This window comes from Labrus bergylta, chromosome 17 (assembly GCF_963930695.1).
Source record: "Labrus bergylta chromosome 17, fLabBer1.1, whole genome shotgun sequence".
Taxonomy (NCBI): domain Eukaryota; kingdom Metazoa; phylum Chordata; class Actinopteri; order Labriformes; family Labridae; genus Labrus; species Labrus bergylta.
In genome coordinates, this window is record NC_089211.1 from 6,542,940 (window position 1) to 6,560,278 (window position 17,339).

Genomic DNA, 17,339 nt, shown 5'->3' on the forward strand with positions numbered 1-17,339 from the left:
AAAAAGTCTCGTATGTTAAAACTAGAAACAGGCAAAGAGGCTACCAGCTACAATGCACCCTCTTGCAGTCCTATCAGTCACTGCCCTAACTATGCATAACGCCTACTCTTCGTTAAACAAAAGTTTTTAAAGTTTTAAAAAAAACAACAACACCCGATAAGACTCAGCTCAGACCAAAATGTGTTTGTTTTTGTTGTACAAGGCTGTAAACATGTTTCTGTTGCAGAAATATGTATTTCAACATGTGTGTGTTTGTGACTACTGCGTCTTTTGCAGCCAGCCTCTAGTGGACACTTGAGGAAGTGACGTTTTTTGCACTTCCGCATTGACAACTTTTTTATAACAGTGGATGTTGTTGCTTGTTTTTGCTCTGTTGTTCAAGCTGCTGCTATCAATTATATTTGAATTTGCCCCCCTGGTTGTATAGAAGTAATTTCAGGTCTTCTCCAACACAGAATGATTCTCAATATTAAATGATGGTCCAGCATTTCATTTTAAAATGAGGACAAACAAGGGTTTGCTTTGTTTCGTGACAAGCTGCTGCCTTAACAACCCGTCCAACTTGCTTGTGGAAATGTGATCACTCATCCCTCCAAAAATGCTGAACTCGGGGCTTCCAAACACAAGTTCACAGACCAGTGGGTGATGTCATGGCAGTTATGTCTGATTCTCGTGTACAGTCTGGTTTTTTTTTTCACACACAGTAAACGAGAGAAAAGAGCAGAGTTTGCTACAGTCAGTCTGCACTCAGAGAGGAGCAGAAACAGAAGTTCATGTGTGACCTTGAGAGGAAACTGCAGGGAGTCGAACTCACGAGACACTGCCTCAGGTACACACACACACACACACACACACACACACACACAGAGGCACTCAGGGAAGGGGGGCTCATATCTTTGAAAACAGGCGGCAATATGTGTGTGTGTGTGTGTGTATTTGTATGTGTGTGTGAGTGCATCTTCAACCTCTGCAGCCTGGGTTTAAATTATTCTGTGTTTTACTTACAGGAGCATCTCTATAATATAACGATGTGTAACAATGAACAGAAGCTGCAGGGAAACAGAGCGCTCTCCTCTTCATGTTTATTTATAATCCACTCACTGGAGTGCGCTTTGGTTCTCGTTTTATTTCATGTTAAAGTGGAGTCACAAACGTGCAGCAGGGGATGTTTGTAGTTTCCCTCAGGGAGGGAGGGGTCTCTGTGGTGTGTCACCTCGTTATACAGGACCCAGTTCTTAAATTAAAGGTGAGATCAGACCCCCTTAAGGTCTGTGAGGGACACCATTCATTGGCCACACCCCCAACTGTACACTTTACACCATCAAACATCAAGAGCGATCAAATGAATACACTTAATTCATCAGTTTTTTACATTGTAACAGGTATCAATAAGGATTTTTGTAAATGAATCCCTCATCAAATGTAGGAAGGCAAGTGAGGCTGAGGAAGACAAGGAGGAGGAGGAGGAGGAAGCTGGATAGGAGAAGGAGACAGGGGGACAGGGACAGAAGGAGGCTGAGGAGGAGGAGGAGAAAGAGGAGGAGGAGGAAGAGGAGGAAGAGGGATAGGAGGAGGAGGCTGAGGAGGAGGAGGAGGAAGAGGAGTAAGAGGAAGAGGAAGAGGAGGAAGAGGGATAGGAGGAGGAGACAGGGGGACAGGGACAGAAGGAGGCTGAGGAGGAGGAGGAGAAAGAGGAGGAGGAGGAAGAGGAGGAAGAGGGATAGGAGGAGGAGGCTGAGGAGGAGGAGGAGGAAGAGGAGGAAGAGGAAGAGGAAGAGGAGGCTGAGGAGGAGGAGGAGGAAGAGGAGTAAGAGGAAGAGGAAGAGGAGGAAGAGGGATAGGAGGAGGAGGCTGAGGAGGAGGAGGAGGAAGAGGAGGAAGAGGAAGAGGAGGCTGAGGAGGAGGAGGAGAAAGAGGAGGAGGAGGAGGAGGAAGAGGAGGAAGAGGGATAGGAGGAGGAGGCTGAGGAGGAGGAGGAGGAGGAAGAGGAGTAAGAGGAAGAGGAGGCTGAGGAGGAGGAGGAGGAGGCTGAGGAGTTCTCCTTTGCCTTCGGCCTCTTCTTTTTCGTACCCGCGGAGGTCTGATTCTTCTGAGCGCTGATCAATTCCAGTATTGATTGAAGCGTATTGATGATTTGTAAGCAGCAGATTGCTGTTGCTTGAGGAAAACCTCAGGGGATCAAATATTTCAAAAGTTTGAATCGTCTTGGGAGCACATTTCAAGCCAATTCACTGCGAGGTTGCCATCTCAGGAGCCCTCTAGCATCGCTAAACATAGACAGAACTGAGAAGAATATGTGTACGTGTGTGTGTGTATGTGTGTGTGTGTGTGTGTGTGTGTGTGTGTGTGTGTGTGTGTGTGTGTGTGTGTGTGTGTGTGTATATGTGTATGTGTATATGTGTGCGTGTGTGTGTTTGAGCTCTGACCATTTAAAGAGAAGCAGGGTTTGATTACAGCAGCAGGACTGACCAGAGATGAGCAAGCCTGATCGATAGCTTTATTGATGGATAATATTGATTATTTTGGTGCAGCAGGACGGCAAGCTACAGGTTAATGGAGATGTGTTGTGTGTACTTCTGTGTGTCTTTGTGTGTGTGTTACACTATGTGTGTATGGTTACGCCAAAGACAAGAGGAGACAGACATTCAGAGAGAAATGAAAACATCTCTGCTCTGGACATTTTAGAAACACACATGATATAATAAAAAACTACAGAAATATAAAGTGATGGATCAATGAGAAGACGAAGACAGACAAAGGAGTGAATTCATAATTAATGGAGATAATAAAGGAACATAGAAGAGACAGAAGGAGTTCGGAAGAGATGATGCAAAAGAAAAAGGTAGAGACGGATAAAAAGGAGGATTCCAGCAGAGAGGAAAAAGCAGAGACGCTGAGATAAAATAGAGTAATGCATTAAAGCTGGATAAAAAGGATGAAGACACAAGTGAATTGGAAAAACAACACTAGTATGGCAGAGACAAAACCTGAGTCAGATGGATAGAAACAGAGAGCAGACAGCAGACACAAAGAGATAAAAACTGAAGGTAGATAAAGAGATGAGCCGGCCGTCGTCTGCTGGGCTCAGATGAAAAAAAAAAAAAAAAAAGAAGCCCTGAGCGGCTTCAGTGGAAACAGAGAGAGACACGAGTAAAGATAGAAGCCGAGCCTGCAGGGACCGGAGATTTCACACTCAATCAAATAATCAGACATTAAAAGGGAGGAGCGGCAATATGGTTAAATTCTCTGACCCACAAAAAAAGGATTCCTTTTAAATGCTGCAACATTTCATTCAGATGTTCCTTTGTTCCAGCAATAGTCAGATATTTTAAACAACATTTAGAGTTGAGGTTCTGATTCATGGCTGTAAACGTTATCTTAAAAGGTTTCAATGGTGTTTGTTATTTATGTGATTGTACCATAGACTGTAAATATTAATGGACGAAGCCTGAGTGACGTCAGCCATCTGTTCCTGCAGGGGGCGCCGGGGGTTCATTGGCAGCAGCCGCCATGTTGGAAATCCTGTCTCGGCCTAACTTTCAGTCAACCTAACGACAGGCTGAGAGCTGGAGCTGAGGCGGGTTTTAAGCCTCTTGATGAAACGTTACACCGCGCTCACCTGTCAATCATGTCAGCTACACGCCTAACTATGGATAACACGCATCATCATGAAATGAAAACTGATGACTAATCAAAAAATTCACACCCCGTACAGTGTGTGTGAGCTAATCAGACCTATTTCGTTTTTTTGAACCAGGATGTAAACATGTTAATCTCTGCTGTAAAAACAGGCTTTTTTGAATGGGTGTGTGTGACTTCCTGTGCTTCTGCAGCCAGCCTCTAGTGGACACTCGATGAACTGCAGGGTAATGCACATCCGCCATGGCTTCGTTTATCAACATGTGAGGTTGCTGCTTGGATCATATTGTTTGTTGTGTACATAAATTGACTAGGTTGCAAATGAGTTTTCCTGCAGTGGATTAATTAAGTTTTCTAATCTGATGTAATCTCCTTTCTGTAACGAGATATTTCTTTGAACACTTCCTTTATTTGCCTTTGTCTGAATATTTGATTGAATTTGGTGTGAAAACATGTGTGAAGTGAATTTAAACATGACACTTACTGAATGTGAAATGGATATTCATGGTGTCCAAATGTTTTAATTATCAGGGTTACTTTAACCCCCTGAGTTTTCATATTTCAGAGCGGAAAGAAGAAAAAATCTAAACGCCACAAAGCCAAAAAAAAAATCTCCAAATCTGTAGGAGGAGTTAATGATGGGGAGAGGAGAAGTGTTCCTGACACAACTCTGACAAAAAAGTTCAGATACAATAAAAGTGTAACATGACGGAAAGTGAAACGGAGAGAAAGAGAGAGAAAATAGATCTAACTGGAGGACGGGTTGGTGTGTGTTGGCTGAGGAGGCCTGGAGGCTTTTTTTTCCTGCATCACTGTGACCCACATATCACACCCAACACACAACACACACACGAGTACTTGTCACATGCTTCAAAAAATCATCAGTCACCCGCTGACTCAAACCCTGCAGAAATAAAAGACGCAGCGTCGTAACCTCGTTGCTTCCATTCGGAGCAGCAGCTTCAGTTTGTGACACCTGCAGTAAACAGCAACAACAACAACAAAACCACAGAGCAGAGAGAGAAGAGGACACGAGACGTGAAGACACTCGGAGAGATGGAGAGCAGGTGAAGTTATCTCTCCTCTCTCCACCTGTCTCAGCTGATCTCCTCTGTGTCGTTCAGTTAGTTCCAAATTCAGCTAAGGAAACAACAAAGGATTATGGGGGTTTTGGAGTCATATAAGACTTAGGTGGGAGTGCTGGATGGCCTTGTGGTAAGGTTCCCCATTTTCTGAAGCTGTTCCGCAAGCCGCTAGGGTTTCGATTACGGCATGTCATTCCCCTCTTTCTTCTCTGAGATGGCGCTCTAATCAGCCCAATAAGCCGAAGTGAAGTTTGACTGCTGCTGTAACACCCGGCAGGGGTCTGACTAAAGTCTGAAACAGACAAGAGACTGAAGAGTCGATGCAGTGATCTCACACAAACAGAACTTTGAAAACAGTCGGACTTCTCCAGCCGGACATGATCAGAGCTTTGTGTGGCTGCAATAACTGAAGTCAAGATTTTCTGATCTGGTCTTACTTTAATGAAGCCTCGCTACAGTCTAGTCAGTGATTGTAGTATTTGAAATGAATTGATGGACAACTCTTAAGAGTAAGAGTGACTTTAGAGAGGACAAAAACAAATCTGAGCCCCTTGCCGGAAATTTCAAATGTGTTTTTTTTTTTGGTTTATTTTGGGGGTTTTGATGCCTTTATTGGAGATACAGGACCGTGGATAGTTAGAAATCATGTAGAGAGAGATAGTGGGGAATGATGAAGGAAAGAAGCCACAAGTCAGATTTGAACCCGGGCCGCCCGTTAAGAGGACTAAAGCCTCTATATATGGGGCGCACGTACTAACCACTAGGCTACTAGTGCCCCCAGATGTGTTTTAACTGACAAGAGATTCAATCCATCTACTGCAGAGTTCACAAAGTCTCTTCTTCTGACTGATTTCAAACCTCACATGTTACTTTACATCATCGGAGACACTGCGGGAGAACAGAAGCTTTAAATCTTCCTTCATGTGGACGGACTCACACACTATGGAGAGCCATATGAAGAGGAAATCGTATATCTTTGGGTTAAAAATTCTGACATTCTGGGTTCAGAGCATCTCCTCTCTTCTCTATGTCTTATATATTTGAACACTGTCTCTGTTTTTCCCCTGATGGTCCTCAGATCTCCTCCCGTCCCCCGCTGTCCTCAGACTCCATCTGACAGAACACACAGGCTAATTATCTGGTGGAGAAAGTCTATGTGTCCCTTCCCTCTTTCCTCAACTTCACTTCTGACTCTGCATAAAATACTTTTTTTTTACATCTCAACAATTCAAAGAAAGGCTGAGAGGAAATATAGATGAACCATCTTCACCCGGAGGCACCCCGCTGCTGCAGACTTGTTACATGACACGCCATGCACCAAGAAGAAGAAGAAGAAGAAGAAGAAGAAGAAGAAGAAGAAGGAGCACGGCCCATAATGTAAAACATTATGTAGAATATGTTCAGTTCATGTTGGGCCTGGTTCAGGACTAAAATATCTGCGTGTGGCCAGGATCCATGGATCTCTTCGGGGGACCCACAGGGATTAGGTAACATATTTTGAAGACAATGAAGACATGCTAAGTCATTGTTTCCTGCCCAACAACAACTCCAATCTATTAGAAATGCAACAATGGGTTATACGTCTTTGCCAAAAACCAACCACACACTATGAATCAACTAAATCTTTATACTGTAACTCAACGTTTCTCAACGCAGAAGAAAGATAAACCATCAGCAACTTATAGAAATAAACCTTTTGAAATCAAATAAAAACAACCAAAGGCAAAAGCTCTGTTCAGCACTGCAGTTCAAAGCAATGCTATCAACGTGGCTCCAATAACCGAAATGGGCTGGTCCACCACTTTGGGCTCAAAGACTCAACAACCAATGGATGTATTGTTGTGAAATTTGGTGAATCCCAAGATGATGAATCCTACTGACTTTGGGGATTCCTGAATGTTTTACTTTAGTACCACAATGAGGTGAACATATGGGGTTTGAGTGCAAAGTTTAAACAGCTGTTTGGGCATACAAGGATTTCTCATCCAGCATCATCATCAGGTCAAGATTTCTATTTGTCTTAATCTCCATTTATGACCAAATACCCCCAAAAGCCGAAGACATTCCCATCGGCGCCACTGATACTTTGGTTCAGTGCTAATTATCAAATGTTAGCTTACCCTAACCTAACGTGGGTAAGCTACACTAACTTAACATTACGGTAAATGGTAAATGGACTTGAGCTTGTATAGCCCTTTTCTAGTCTTCTGACTACTCAAAGTGCTTTAACACCGCAGGTCACATCTACACATTCACACACTGATGGTAGAGGCAGCTGTGTAAAGTGACCATCAGAAGTAACTAATCCCATTCATACACATTTACACACCGCTGACGAAGCAGTGGGAACAACTTGAGTCTTGACCAAGGACACACATGGTACACCTGCAGGAGCTGGGGATCGAACCCACAACCTTCCAAAGACCGACACTACCAACTGAGCCACAGCTGCCACAACATTAGCATTACCACATTGTCATGTCACTATTCTCATCGTAGCCTTTAGCTCAAATCAGCGCTGTGCTTCTGTACAGCCAAACAGAGAAGCTGGCACAGCTGTGGACTTACAGTTCTGTTAGCGATTTGTAATTTACTGCACACTACGGGACTTTTTTGTAAGTATTGTTTCAAATCTTGCACAAATGATTGGAAAGATTTGTTCAACATTGAACCCCCTATTTTTTTAAAATTCTTGCTCATTGCAAGCAGAGGGAGCGTTATAGTCAACGTTTGATTGCCGCTGCTGCCAAAAGAATGATTTGCCTTGTTACTTAGAGGCTTAGTTGAAATCAAGCAAGTTTCAGTTCCTGTGTTCCAGCAAACAAACACACAATGTTGTATTACTTACGTGTGTTGCTCGGCTGTGAGTCCATGGGAATCATCATTTTGCCTCGTGTGCCCCTCCTGGCACCCATGGAGCGATCCAGAGTGGAGATACCGCTGGACGCCTCGTCATTGTCGGCTCCTATAACGTCAAGCAGCCAGGCATAAAAACAAGAACTTGTTATTTCCTGTCATCAAGCAATCAGAAGAGAATCACTAAAATGGGAAGGCAACAGATTTGTTTTTTACTTCAAGAGGAATCAGGGGTCATTAGGCATATGTGACGTTCAGGAATAAAATCAAGTCTCTTGATGGAAACACTCAGTTAGCACCACAGATGTAAAGGAAAGAAGTCACTTTTGGCATGCAGGTGATAAACACCCTGATTCGAAAATGGGAAAAAGGCATCTGGTATTTTGGTGTTGCCAGGCAACAAAGAGTTGAACTCTTAGATGAGGCTTGGGTACAAAAAAAAAGACTCCAAGAAACAAAGTTAATGAAAAAAAGGAATAGAAACTTCTTAGGCATGAGACTAGGAAGAGTATCAAAAGTTAATATAAACTAAAAAGAACACCATTTTATTCTAGAACCATTATGTGGAAAAATAAATGCATGAATCAGCATTCGGCGCTGTACCTGAGTGGCTGCTCTTGCTGCCCATCTGGCTCTCTGATTGGCTGTGTGCGACCTGGGGGAGGTCTTGGCAGGACTGGAGGGGCGAGTCGTGTCCTGACGGGGCGACACTCGGAGCTTTCTCCATGTTCTTCATCTCCATCTCCTCATGGTGGATCCAGAGGTCCGGAGGCCGCAGGTCCTTCTGGCTGCCTTTCCGCTTACCAGCGCTGTGGCTCGCTCTCTTCCTGCAAGACGGAAGAGAAAGCACAGGTCAGGGAGAGCACAGGTGAGGGAGAGCACGGGCGAGGGAGCCTGTCACTACAGATGATCAGACGTGTGTCTACAGAAACATATTTAAGGCGCAGAGTCGATCTAAAATCTAAACGACCAGGAGAGACTGTTAGACATCTGCCTTGTTACTCTGATCTGCTCACCGCCATCATCACACACATAAAAAAACACGTCTTACTTCCTCTGCTGGGCGGAGGAGCGCCGGGTGCAGATGAGCGCCACGATGACGACCACGACCACGGTGACAGCTCCCACAGAAACCACGATGATGACCAGCAGGTTACTGTTCTTCTGAGGCGTGGCGCTGCCATGAGGAGGACGCATCTGACCAATAGGAGACTCTGAAACACACGAACACAGAAGAGAAATATTAAACAGGTTTCAAACATACAAACGAGATGATCTGTTAGCTTAAGGGTTACTTAAAGGAGCAGTATGTAACTCTGACACCTAGTGTTTAAAATGAGTACTGCAGTCTGAATTCAAAACAGAAGACAGAGCTGTCTCCCCCCGCCCCCTCCTCCATAGAGTCGATGCTCACACAGGCTGCCGTGTGGTCGACGCTGAAGCTCATTGGGAAGGGTTGGGCTTAAGGTGTTTGAATCAGTTTAAATTTTTCTTTCAATTTCATTTTTTCCAATCTTATTCTGACAATAACTTTTAATTGAAAGGTATATGTAGATTTTTTTAACACTAAGATATCTAAATTAATTCAAAATGAACTAAACCTATTTTCTATATTTTTGTTTTGTTTAGTACTAAAATTACTTCAAATATTTCCAACAGTGATCAAAAGCCAGATAAATATTTAATTTTATAGTTTTCACAGGGTTGCACTCCCATTTCCCCGCCCACCTCAAAGGTCATCTTTTGTTATTGTTTTGATTGAGAGCCCCCTGGTGGCAGAGCTTACAGACTTTGCTTTCAACCTTGAAAATATTTCTTTTTTTTTTAACATTTTACATCAGAAATCAGAAGAAAAAATATTCAGCCACTGACCTAGAAGCGGGGAAGGCACATTAAAAAGTAAATGTGTTCCTTTACTTCATGTGAATTCATTTTGAATTTAATAGTTGAGAGTTAAGAAGCATCCACAAAATGCACCAGATCTAAAAATATGACCTAATCATTAAATGTTTGCACTACTTCCTTAAATATGTTTATTGTTATAAATAAACCATAATCAACATGTTGAACGCTTATTCAGTCTGTTGTGATATACAAACACACAGACACAAAATAAACGACTGTAGAATGAAATCCACAGCAGTTTCACTGGACTGACAACACAGAGCTGCTGCTGTACAAATCAATACACAGTGTGTGTTTGTGTGTGTGTGTGTGTGTGTGTGTGTGTGTGTGTGTGTGTGTGTGTGTGTGTGTGTGTGAGACACTATGACAGGTGTAAAGGGAAAAAGGGAATTGATGACACGCTCTGTCATTCATTAACTCGACCTTGAAGCAAAGAGAGAGAAAATAGGAAACACAGGAGGAGCAGAAGTCTGGACGGAGAGGAGGGGGAAGTGTGTAAAAAAAAGAGAGCGAGAGAGAGAGGAGGAGGATAAATAAAATACAGGGAGTAAAGGACAGGGGGAAAGATAAAAGGGAGGGAAAAAGGAAGTAGGAAGGGAAGAATTGTCGGTGCGGGAGAGGGGAGGTGGAGGAGATGGAAGAAGGAAAGAAAAGGCCTAAGAAAGAGAATCACTTTACCTCTTTCTCTCTCTCTCTCTCTCCATTCAGCAGTCTCTCTCAATGAAAACCACAATCCATCACAGCTTACAGCTGCAGCACAGCAGCCACAATACGACCCTCTTTTCTGTTCTCTTTGGATTTCATCATCTCCCTCTCCTTCTTTCCTTTTCTTTTGCAGCATTTTTGTCATTCTCTCTCAAGCAGAAAGCCGACCCTTTATAGATGTTCGTCTCAGGTTTTTAGTTTGTGTGAGAGTAAAAGTCATGGTGCTTTTGAAAATCAGAAGGGTGCTTCTGTTGCAGCAGGTGGAGTGTGATCAAGTAATCTGAAACGGTTCAGATACCAGAGGAGTTTGTTGGACTGACCGATGTTTGGATCACTCTTTCAGCACCAGGGTAAAGGACGACTAGAGCACAAATAAGACTCCAGTTGAAGATATTACTTCTTGACTAGAACTCTACTTTTGTGTCCTCAGTTTCAAGTCCAGCTGTGAAATAAAAGTGAAAAGATTTTCCAGGCCTCATACAGAATGGGAATTGTCTAAGGCCCTGTATCCACCTGGCTGTTCGCTCGGCAGCAGTTGTGCGCTGAGAATAAAAGCTCTGCAGGTGCATCTTGTCGCTATGACAACATCTCTTGACAACAGCTGCTGGATGACCAAAACTACTCCACTGCTTTTTAATGTATGTTTTATATTTGAGATTGTTTTTTTCCCCTTCACTCTGAGCATTAAACGGAGGATGCTTGGCCTTCCTACATGATCAGCTTAATAATAATGATGGCCCCGATATCACGGCTCAGATCAGACACAGAGAGACAAGGAGGATGTGAGGACTTGACATGGGGAGTCCCGACCAACCTACTATACATTGCACAGTGTATGAGTGGCTGGTTGAAAAGAGCGCTGGTGATGTCTACAGCAACTTTCTGAAAAGTGGAAAGATTTTCAACTACAGAAGTTCTCAGAGCGGCAGCACACAAAAAGGCAGTGCAGTCGGTAAAAGAACGCTGTGTCCTTTCAAGGTGGCCTTCTGCTGCTGCAAATGCTCTCTCCTCATCGGGAACAAATGAAAATGGATGCTGGCACTCAGCAGGTGGACAAAGGCTCTAATGTAATTTTACAATAAGTGAAATATTTGCAGAATATGGGAGTTTAAGATGTTAATGTTTTCCATTAAAACTCCTCTGAAGACCTGGCTTCCTTCTCTTAAACAGGAGATATTTATGACGTGCATTGCTTGAGTGATGTCGAGCTCTTAGCACGGAACAACAGCCAACAGCATCCTCCTCTGGAGAACATGAATAAGAGCTCGTTCTGCAGTACACAATGAGATCTTTAGAGCTCGTTCTGCAGAACACAATGAGATCTTTAGAGCTCGTTCTGCAGAACACAATGAGCTCTTTAGAGCTCGTTCTGCAGAACACAATGAGCTCTTTAGAGCTCGTTCTGCAGTACACAATGAGATCTTTAGAGCTCGTTCTGCAGAACACAATGAGCTCTTTAGAGCTCGTTCTGCAGAACACAATGAGATCTTTAGAGCTCGTTCTGCAGTACACAATGAGATCTTCGGAGCTGGTTTCTGCTGGAAAGAGTGATTCTTTTCTGTTGGTGATTTTTTTCTCGTGAGAAGAAACGCTGCGACATAAAGGACGACAGCGTGTTAAAGATGATATATGGCGCGGCTGATGAACGAGGCTTCGCCCTCGCCGACCCGCCATAAAGCCGGAGGGGGGCGGAGGTCAGAGCGGACGGATTTATGTTTGCCTGAGGCAGCAGTAACACTGCACACGCTGCTCAGCTTGTCCTCCACAGAGACACTGAATCACCAGCAGCTACAAGCCCTGACCTCTGACCTCTGTGCAGAGCAGAGGTAACTGACCAGTTTGTCTTTAAGCAGAAATGAGACACGACAGTTATGGTTTCCAGCATGATTTGTACTTGAGTAAGAGAGAGAAGGGCAGAGTCACCTTTACTGTAAAGTTGGTCGCACATGTTTTTTCTTGCTATGTAAATGTTTCTGACATTAAAACATCAACATGAAGCCGGAGTAGAGCATCCCTGAGAAATATGAAGAGGATTCATCCACTCCACTGAGGACTGAGGGCGCTCTCTCACCTCACCTGTTTGCTGTGTAGTCTATCTTTGTTGTGTTAGGTTATATGTTTACCGTAAATCTTCTTTTAATAGCCCAGGCTTTTATTTACCTCAGTCAGTAAAATCACCATGCCTTTATTTGGGACAGGGGTCAATACGAGTTGTTATTTAATGCCTAATAAATGGGAGCAATATTTTTTTTACCCTGAGTAACATGAGTCTGAATCTAGTTTAGTCCCTCTCTATTCAGATAAAAAAGAAATAGCCCGGCTGCAACCTTAACTTTGATCCAGTTAACCCTGCGTTTCCACATAAAGAAGTCAGCTCTATCATCCTAATTCATTCCCCATCTTCTTCAACTACAGGTTCATTGAATTCAACAAATACTGAAGTGGCCGGTGTAGCAGAGGGACAGCAGCAATGATTCAGTCTGAACTAAGAAAAGAGACGTGCAATCATGTTTTATGACATTTATTTAAACTAGAAGATGGACTTGACTTAGACCTGGTGCCAAAAGACTTGGGCTTGCATCAAGTGATTTGTGCACATCACTCTGCAGGAACCAGTGGCTGGAAAACCAGTTCAGAAGAAATCTAGTCTACTTCTACTAGAAATCTGCTTTAAGAGGTCGTTCTGATATGAAGATGTGTTTCTGCATCTTTTGGAGCTGAAATGAAACAAAGTTTTCTGCACATATCTCTTCTTCATTGGTTAATTTCTTTTTCATGCATGGTAGCTTTTGTATAATGAAAAGCCAAAAGAAGAACATGACCAGCGGCTATTGCGCACCTTAAATTGTGAGAAGAGATTTAAGTTCTGGTCTTTCTTTTGGTGCAGCCTTTAATGCAGCAAACAGCTTCAAGTGTAAGCATTCATCTGAAGAAAAAACTGTTCTGGTATATGAAAAGTCTAATGTTGAGATAATGTAATAATACAATCCTAAGAAGAACCTTCATTTTCTTCTTTTCTTAGTGTCTTTTGATTAAAACCTAGAGGCTCGTGTTCCTCTCTGTCAGTGTCCGACTTGAAATAATTATCCATGATGTTGTCGTTAAATTAAAAACAACAAGCAGAAGATTTATGTGGCCACTCTCCTCATCCTGCTCCTCAATAAAGAAGATTACTTTCTACAGTCTTCTTTTTTTTAAAACACTGATTGATGGAGAGATAGTGAATCTAATTAATTTTTCATGCCGGCAGCAAAACAAAACAAGGAGCGACGTTAACGGAGTGCAAATCAGCGAGCCGCAGCTCCTCCTCGTCGGGACGCAGCGGGTCATTAAAATAAGTTTAGACATGACTGAGCTGAGCGATCAAAGACAACCACCGAGTCTCTGTGATAATGTGATGATGCTGCAGAATATGACACACACACACACACACACACACACACACACACACACACACACATGCACACACACATGCACACACTCAAACATGCAATCAGCTCTCTGGAGAACCGGTCTCATTACAATCTCAAGTCCAATAATGACCCCAAAAGTAATTGTACTTTCTGACAGATTCAGTCATGCAGAATAATAGTGTATGAGTGTGTGTGAATGTGTGAGTCTGTGTTACCATTGATGCTCCTGTCAATCAGGTTGGTGTCAGACGGCCAGTAGGCGTGGTCTCCTCCACGACCTGGAGGATGAAGAAAAAAAAACAAGCAGGTCAGAAAAAACAGACAGAAAACAGCAGCGAAGAAGGACGGAGAGGCTGGGAGTCATTTTGTAGGTGGAATAGAGGGGTCGGACAGAGAGATTGCTTCCTTGTTAGAAAATAAATGACTTTGTTAAGCCAGTGCGCACACACACACACACACACACACGCATGCCCTACACATGTTGTGTGTGTGTAGTTCTCTCCTGAGAGTCCATTTAGTGTAAATCCTCACGTCTGATCCACCTGTCAGGACACTAACACGCCTGTGATGCATGGATTGGTGCCCACAGTACGGACTTGCAGGCTTCTGCAGTATCACACAACTATAGCTGTTGTGGACAAGACTATTCAAACATGGCATCATTTTTATTCATCCATGGAAATACATGGTAAAGGAAAAGCTGCCAAAAATTCACAATGACAAGAGTGTCATTTTAGCACCTTGAGTTTGATTGATTGACAATAATTGAATTAAAAAAACATATTTGTTACAAGATGTTTCATGTCTAATTGTACATTATAATGTTGGAGTCAAGACCACACTAACCGCACTTCTCTTACTGGATTCAAATTGTGGGGACTGAGTTTGGTGGATTATTCTGATCAGGAGAATTCAGTTCATCTTCAAATGGTGAGTTAGGACGCAGTTTGTTTGTCACAGGTCAGACCCGCACACACACACACAGTGTGTTAGTGTGTGAGTTGGACTATGTAACTCCTTAGTCGGGGACACGCCTACATAATTAACTAATTAAATGTTTTTTTGCAGGTATATGTCATTTATTCCTCAGCTTTTTACCATGTGGGGTGAATCGTAAGAGAGAGTTTAAGAGGAATGTAGAAGTAGCTCATCACAGAGAAACAAGAACAGAGACTGGAGACTGATGAGAAGGATTTTTTAAAAAACCTCAACCCTGTCACTCCCATTAAGAAACATCCCCACATCTCAAATTCATTTAAATCCAGACACGATACATAATTCTGCTTCATTTATAGACTGAGAGCTGGATTCTTCATCACACACCATGTGCCAGAAACGGGGTTTGATTAAAGCTGCATTTTAAAATCTGAACACACACACGCATAAATCAGTCATCTCTTTGTCAGTCTATCTTTGTGTATGCATTAAACAGTGTGTCTGCATGTGTGTGTGTGTGTATTTACAGTGTAGGGTCCACAGCAAGAGGGCTGAACATCAATCTTCCCTCCTCCCCTGACAACACCTCTGATTTATATGGAGAGCGAGAGCGCGCGCGCACACACACACACGTACATACACACGTACACACATGTCTGTCAGTGACAAACAACACCATTTAACACCCTGACACCAGCGCCGAGTCTCTCTGCTTCAGTGTCCAAACGCCTGAAACGCCTCGCTGCACTTCTGTTCAGCCGCTGTGAAAATTCCCAGAATGCATTTGTTGAAAGAGGTGGACAAATAGGCTTTGAATGCCATACACACCTTGTATATTACCCGACAATACTCGAGGCACTCTGTCTAACCTCACTTTCAGCAGTGTGCATGCCTGATCGTAGAACAGGGACGCTGGCTTGGCTCTGTAGACCTGACACAGATTCTGGACGGCTAGTGGTTGTGCGCTCAGTCGTTTTGTCATTATTTCTGCGCGGATTAAAATGTCTGGGCAGTTGTTGTAAACGGTGTATGGACTTGAGATTGTATAACGCTTTTCTAGTTTTCTGACTACTCAGACGCTTCTACCATGCAGGTCACACCTACACATTCACACACTGATGGCAGAGGTTGCTATGTGTGTCCATCAGTATTAACTGATTCCATTCATACAGCGCCCACAAAGCCCAGGGAGTGTCTTGCCCAAGGACACTTTGGACATGTGGCTGCAGGAGCTCGGGATCAAACTCCCGACCTTCCTGTTGAGAGATGACCGACTCTTTTGCAGCTGACTGTCTAGGCCAGGTCTCCCTTGGAAACGAGGTTCTTAATCCCTTTCAATAAAGGTTAAATAAAAAATATCTAATAACATCTGACATGAAATAAGAAGATGATAAATCCTACCTTGATCATTGGCCATCTTGTCTGGATGTTCAACTGAAAGAGAGAACAACAAAGAGTCAGCACACGAGTAAAATACAAACCAAAGGAAAACATAGACAGGGGGGCTCTCACACACACAAACACACACAAACACAAACCCAAACACACACAGTTACACACGCACAGACCTTTGGCAGTCTTGAAGTGGATGGGCTCAGACAGCGGGCCAACCCCTTTGGCGTTCTTGGCCTGAATCCTGAAGTAATAAACGGTGTCCAGGTTCAAATCCACGACCTGATGGGTCAGCCGGTCACCGCTGATCGCCTCCATCACCCAATCATCGATCGGCATGTTCTTATCCAGTGTGTAGTACAGGATGTAACCTGTCACACAAGAAGTTAGTGTGTTAATATTTCACCAAATGTGATCCCAACATCCAGACTGCAGTAGAGATCCTGAAGCGATCTTTGTATATTAACATTCACTTTCCTATTGAGGAAAAAATGGAAAACAAGTAGACCAAATATTTAACTTATTGTTGAGAGGGGACCAACCTCATGTTTCCATCATCAAATAAAGTCAGAAATATTGTAGTACAAGACTGCAAGGATCTAAAAATACTCTCTGTATATGTGTGTGTGTGTGTGTGTGTGTGTGTGTGTGTTTGTGTGTGTGTGTGTTTGTGTGTGTTGTGTGTTGTGTGTTGTGTGTGTGTGTGTGTGTGTGTGTGTGTGTGTGTGTGTGTGTGTTGGGTGTTGTGTGTTGTGTGTTGTGTGTTGTGTGTGTGTATGTTTGTAAGTGTGTTATGCTGTTATCCCTGCAGGGAGCATTTGATTCGTCCTCGAGGACGCTGAAGGAACAGCAGAGCTCGTTAAAGCAGACGGGTTTACAGCCAGGTCGATCGCCCAGAGGAAGAGAGGGAGAACAATGGAATAAAGTGTGTGTGTGTGTTAGCTTGGATACACTGAGCAACAACAGAATTCTTTTACTGTAAGTCTGTGTGTATGTGTGTGTGTGTGTGTGTGTGTGTGTGTGTGTGTGTGTGTGTGTGTGTGTGTGTGTGTGTGTGTGTGTGTGTGTATGTGTGTATGTGTTTGTGTGTCGATATCTTAAGAAATGGCTTTTGCCTCATTTAAGGAATTTTGCAGACTAAAGGATTCATTCATTATTTTAAATGATTAATTAAATATCAAATTAAGTAAAAGCTCAAAGAAATAATTTGTGTGAATGTTAATTCAGCACTGAGTTGGAGAGCAGAGTGGTTTATTTGTGGGGTCGAGTGGTGTGTTTGTGCGATGGCTCACCTGTTATCCGTCCGTTAGCTTCCATCGGAGGCTGCCAGCTGATTAAAATGGCGCGGGGTCGTCCCTCGCGACTGATCACTGTCAAATCTTTGGGAGCCGAACTGGGAGCTGTTAAT

The 17,339-nt window shown here is 43.2% G+C and overlaps 1 protein-coding gene across 1 annotated transcript in view; it reads right to left on the bottom strand.

The window, feature by feature from the left end:
• Positions 1–17,339, bottom strand: part of dcc (DCC netrin 1 receptor) — a 241,892-nt gene that overhangs the window by 37,389 nt on the left and 187,164 nt on the right. The window contains exons 19-25 of the mRNA XM_065965456.1: positions 17,224–17,331; positions 16,108–16,302; positions 15,941–15,973; positions 13,819–13,881; positions 8,632–8,794; positions 8,184–8,407; positions 7,573–7,689 (exon numbers count right to left, since the gene is read on the bottom strand). Coding sequence (XP_065821528.1) covers positions 7,573–7,689; positions 8,184–8,407; positions 8,632–8,794; positions 13,819–13,881; positions 15,941–15,973; positions 16,108–16,302; positions 17,224–17,331 — 903 coding nt within the window. The remainder of the gene's footprint in view (positions 1–7,572; positions 7,690–8,183; positions 8,408–8,631; positions 8,795–13,818; positions 13,882–15,940; positions 15,974–16,107; positions 16,303–17,223; positions 17,332–17,339) is intronic.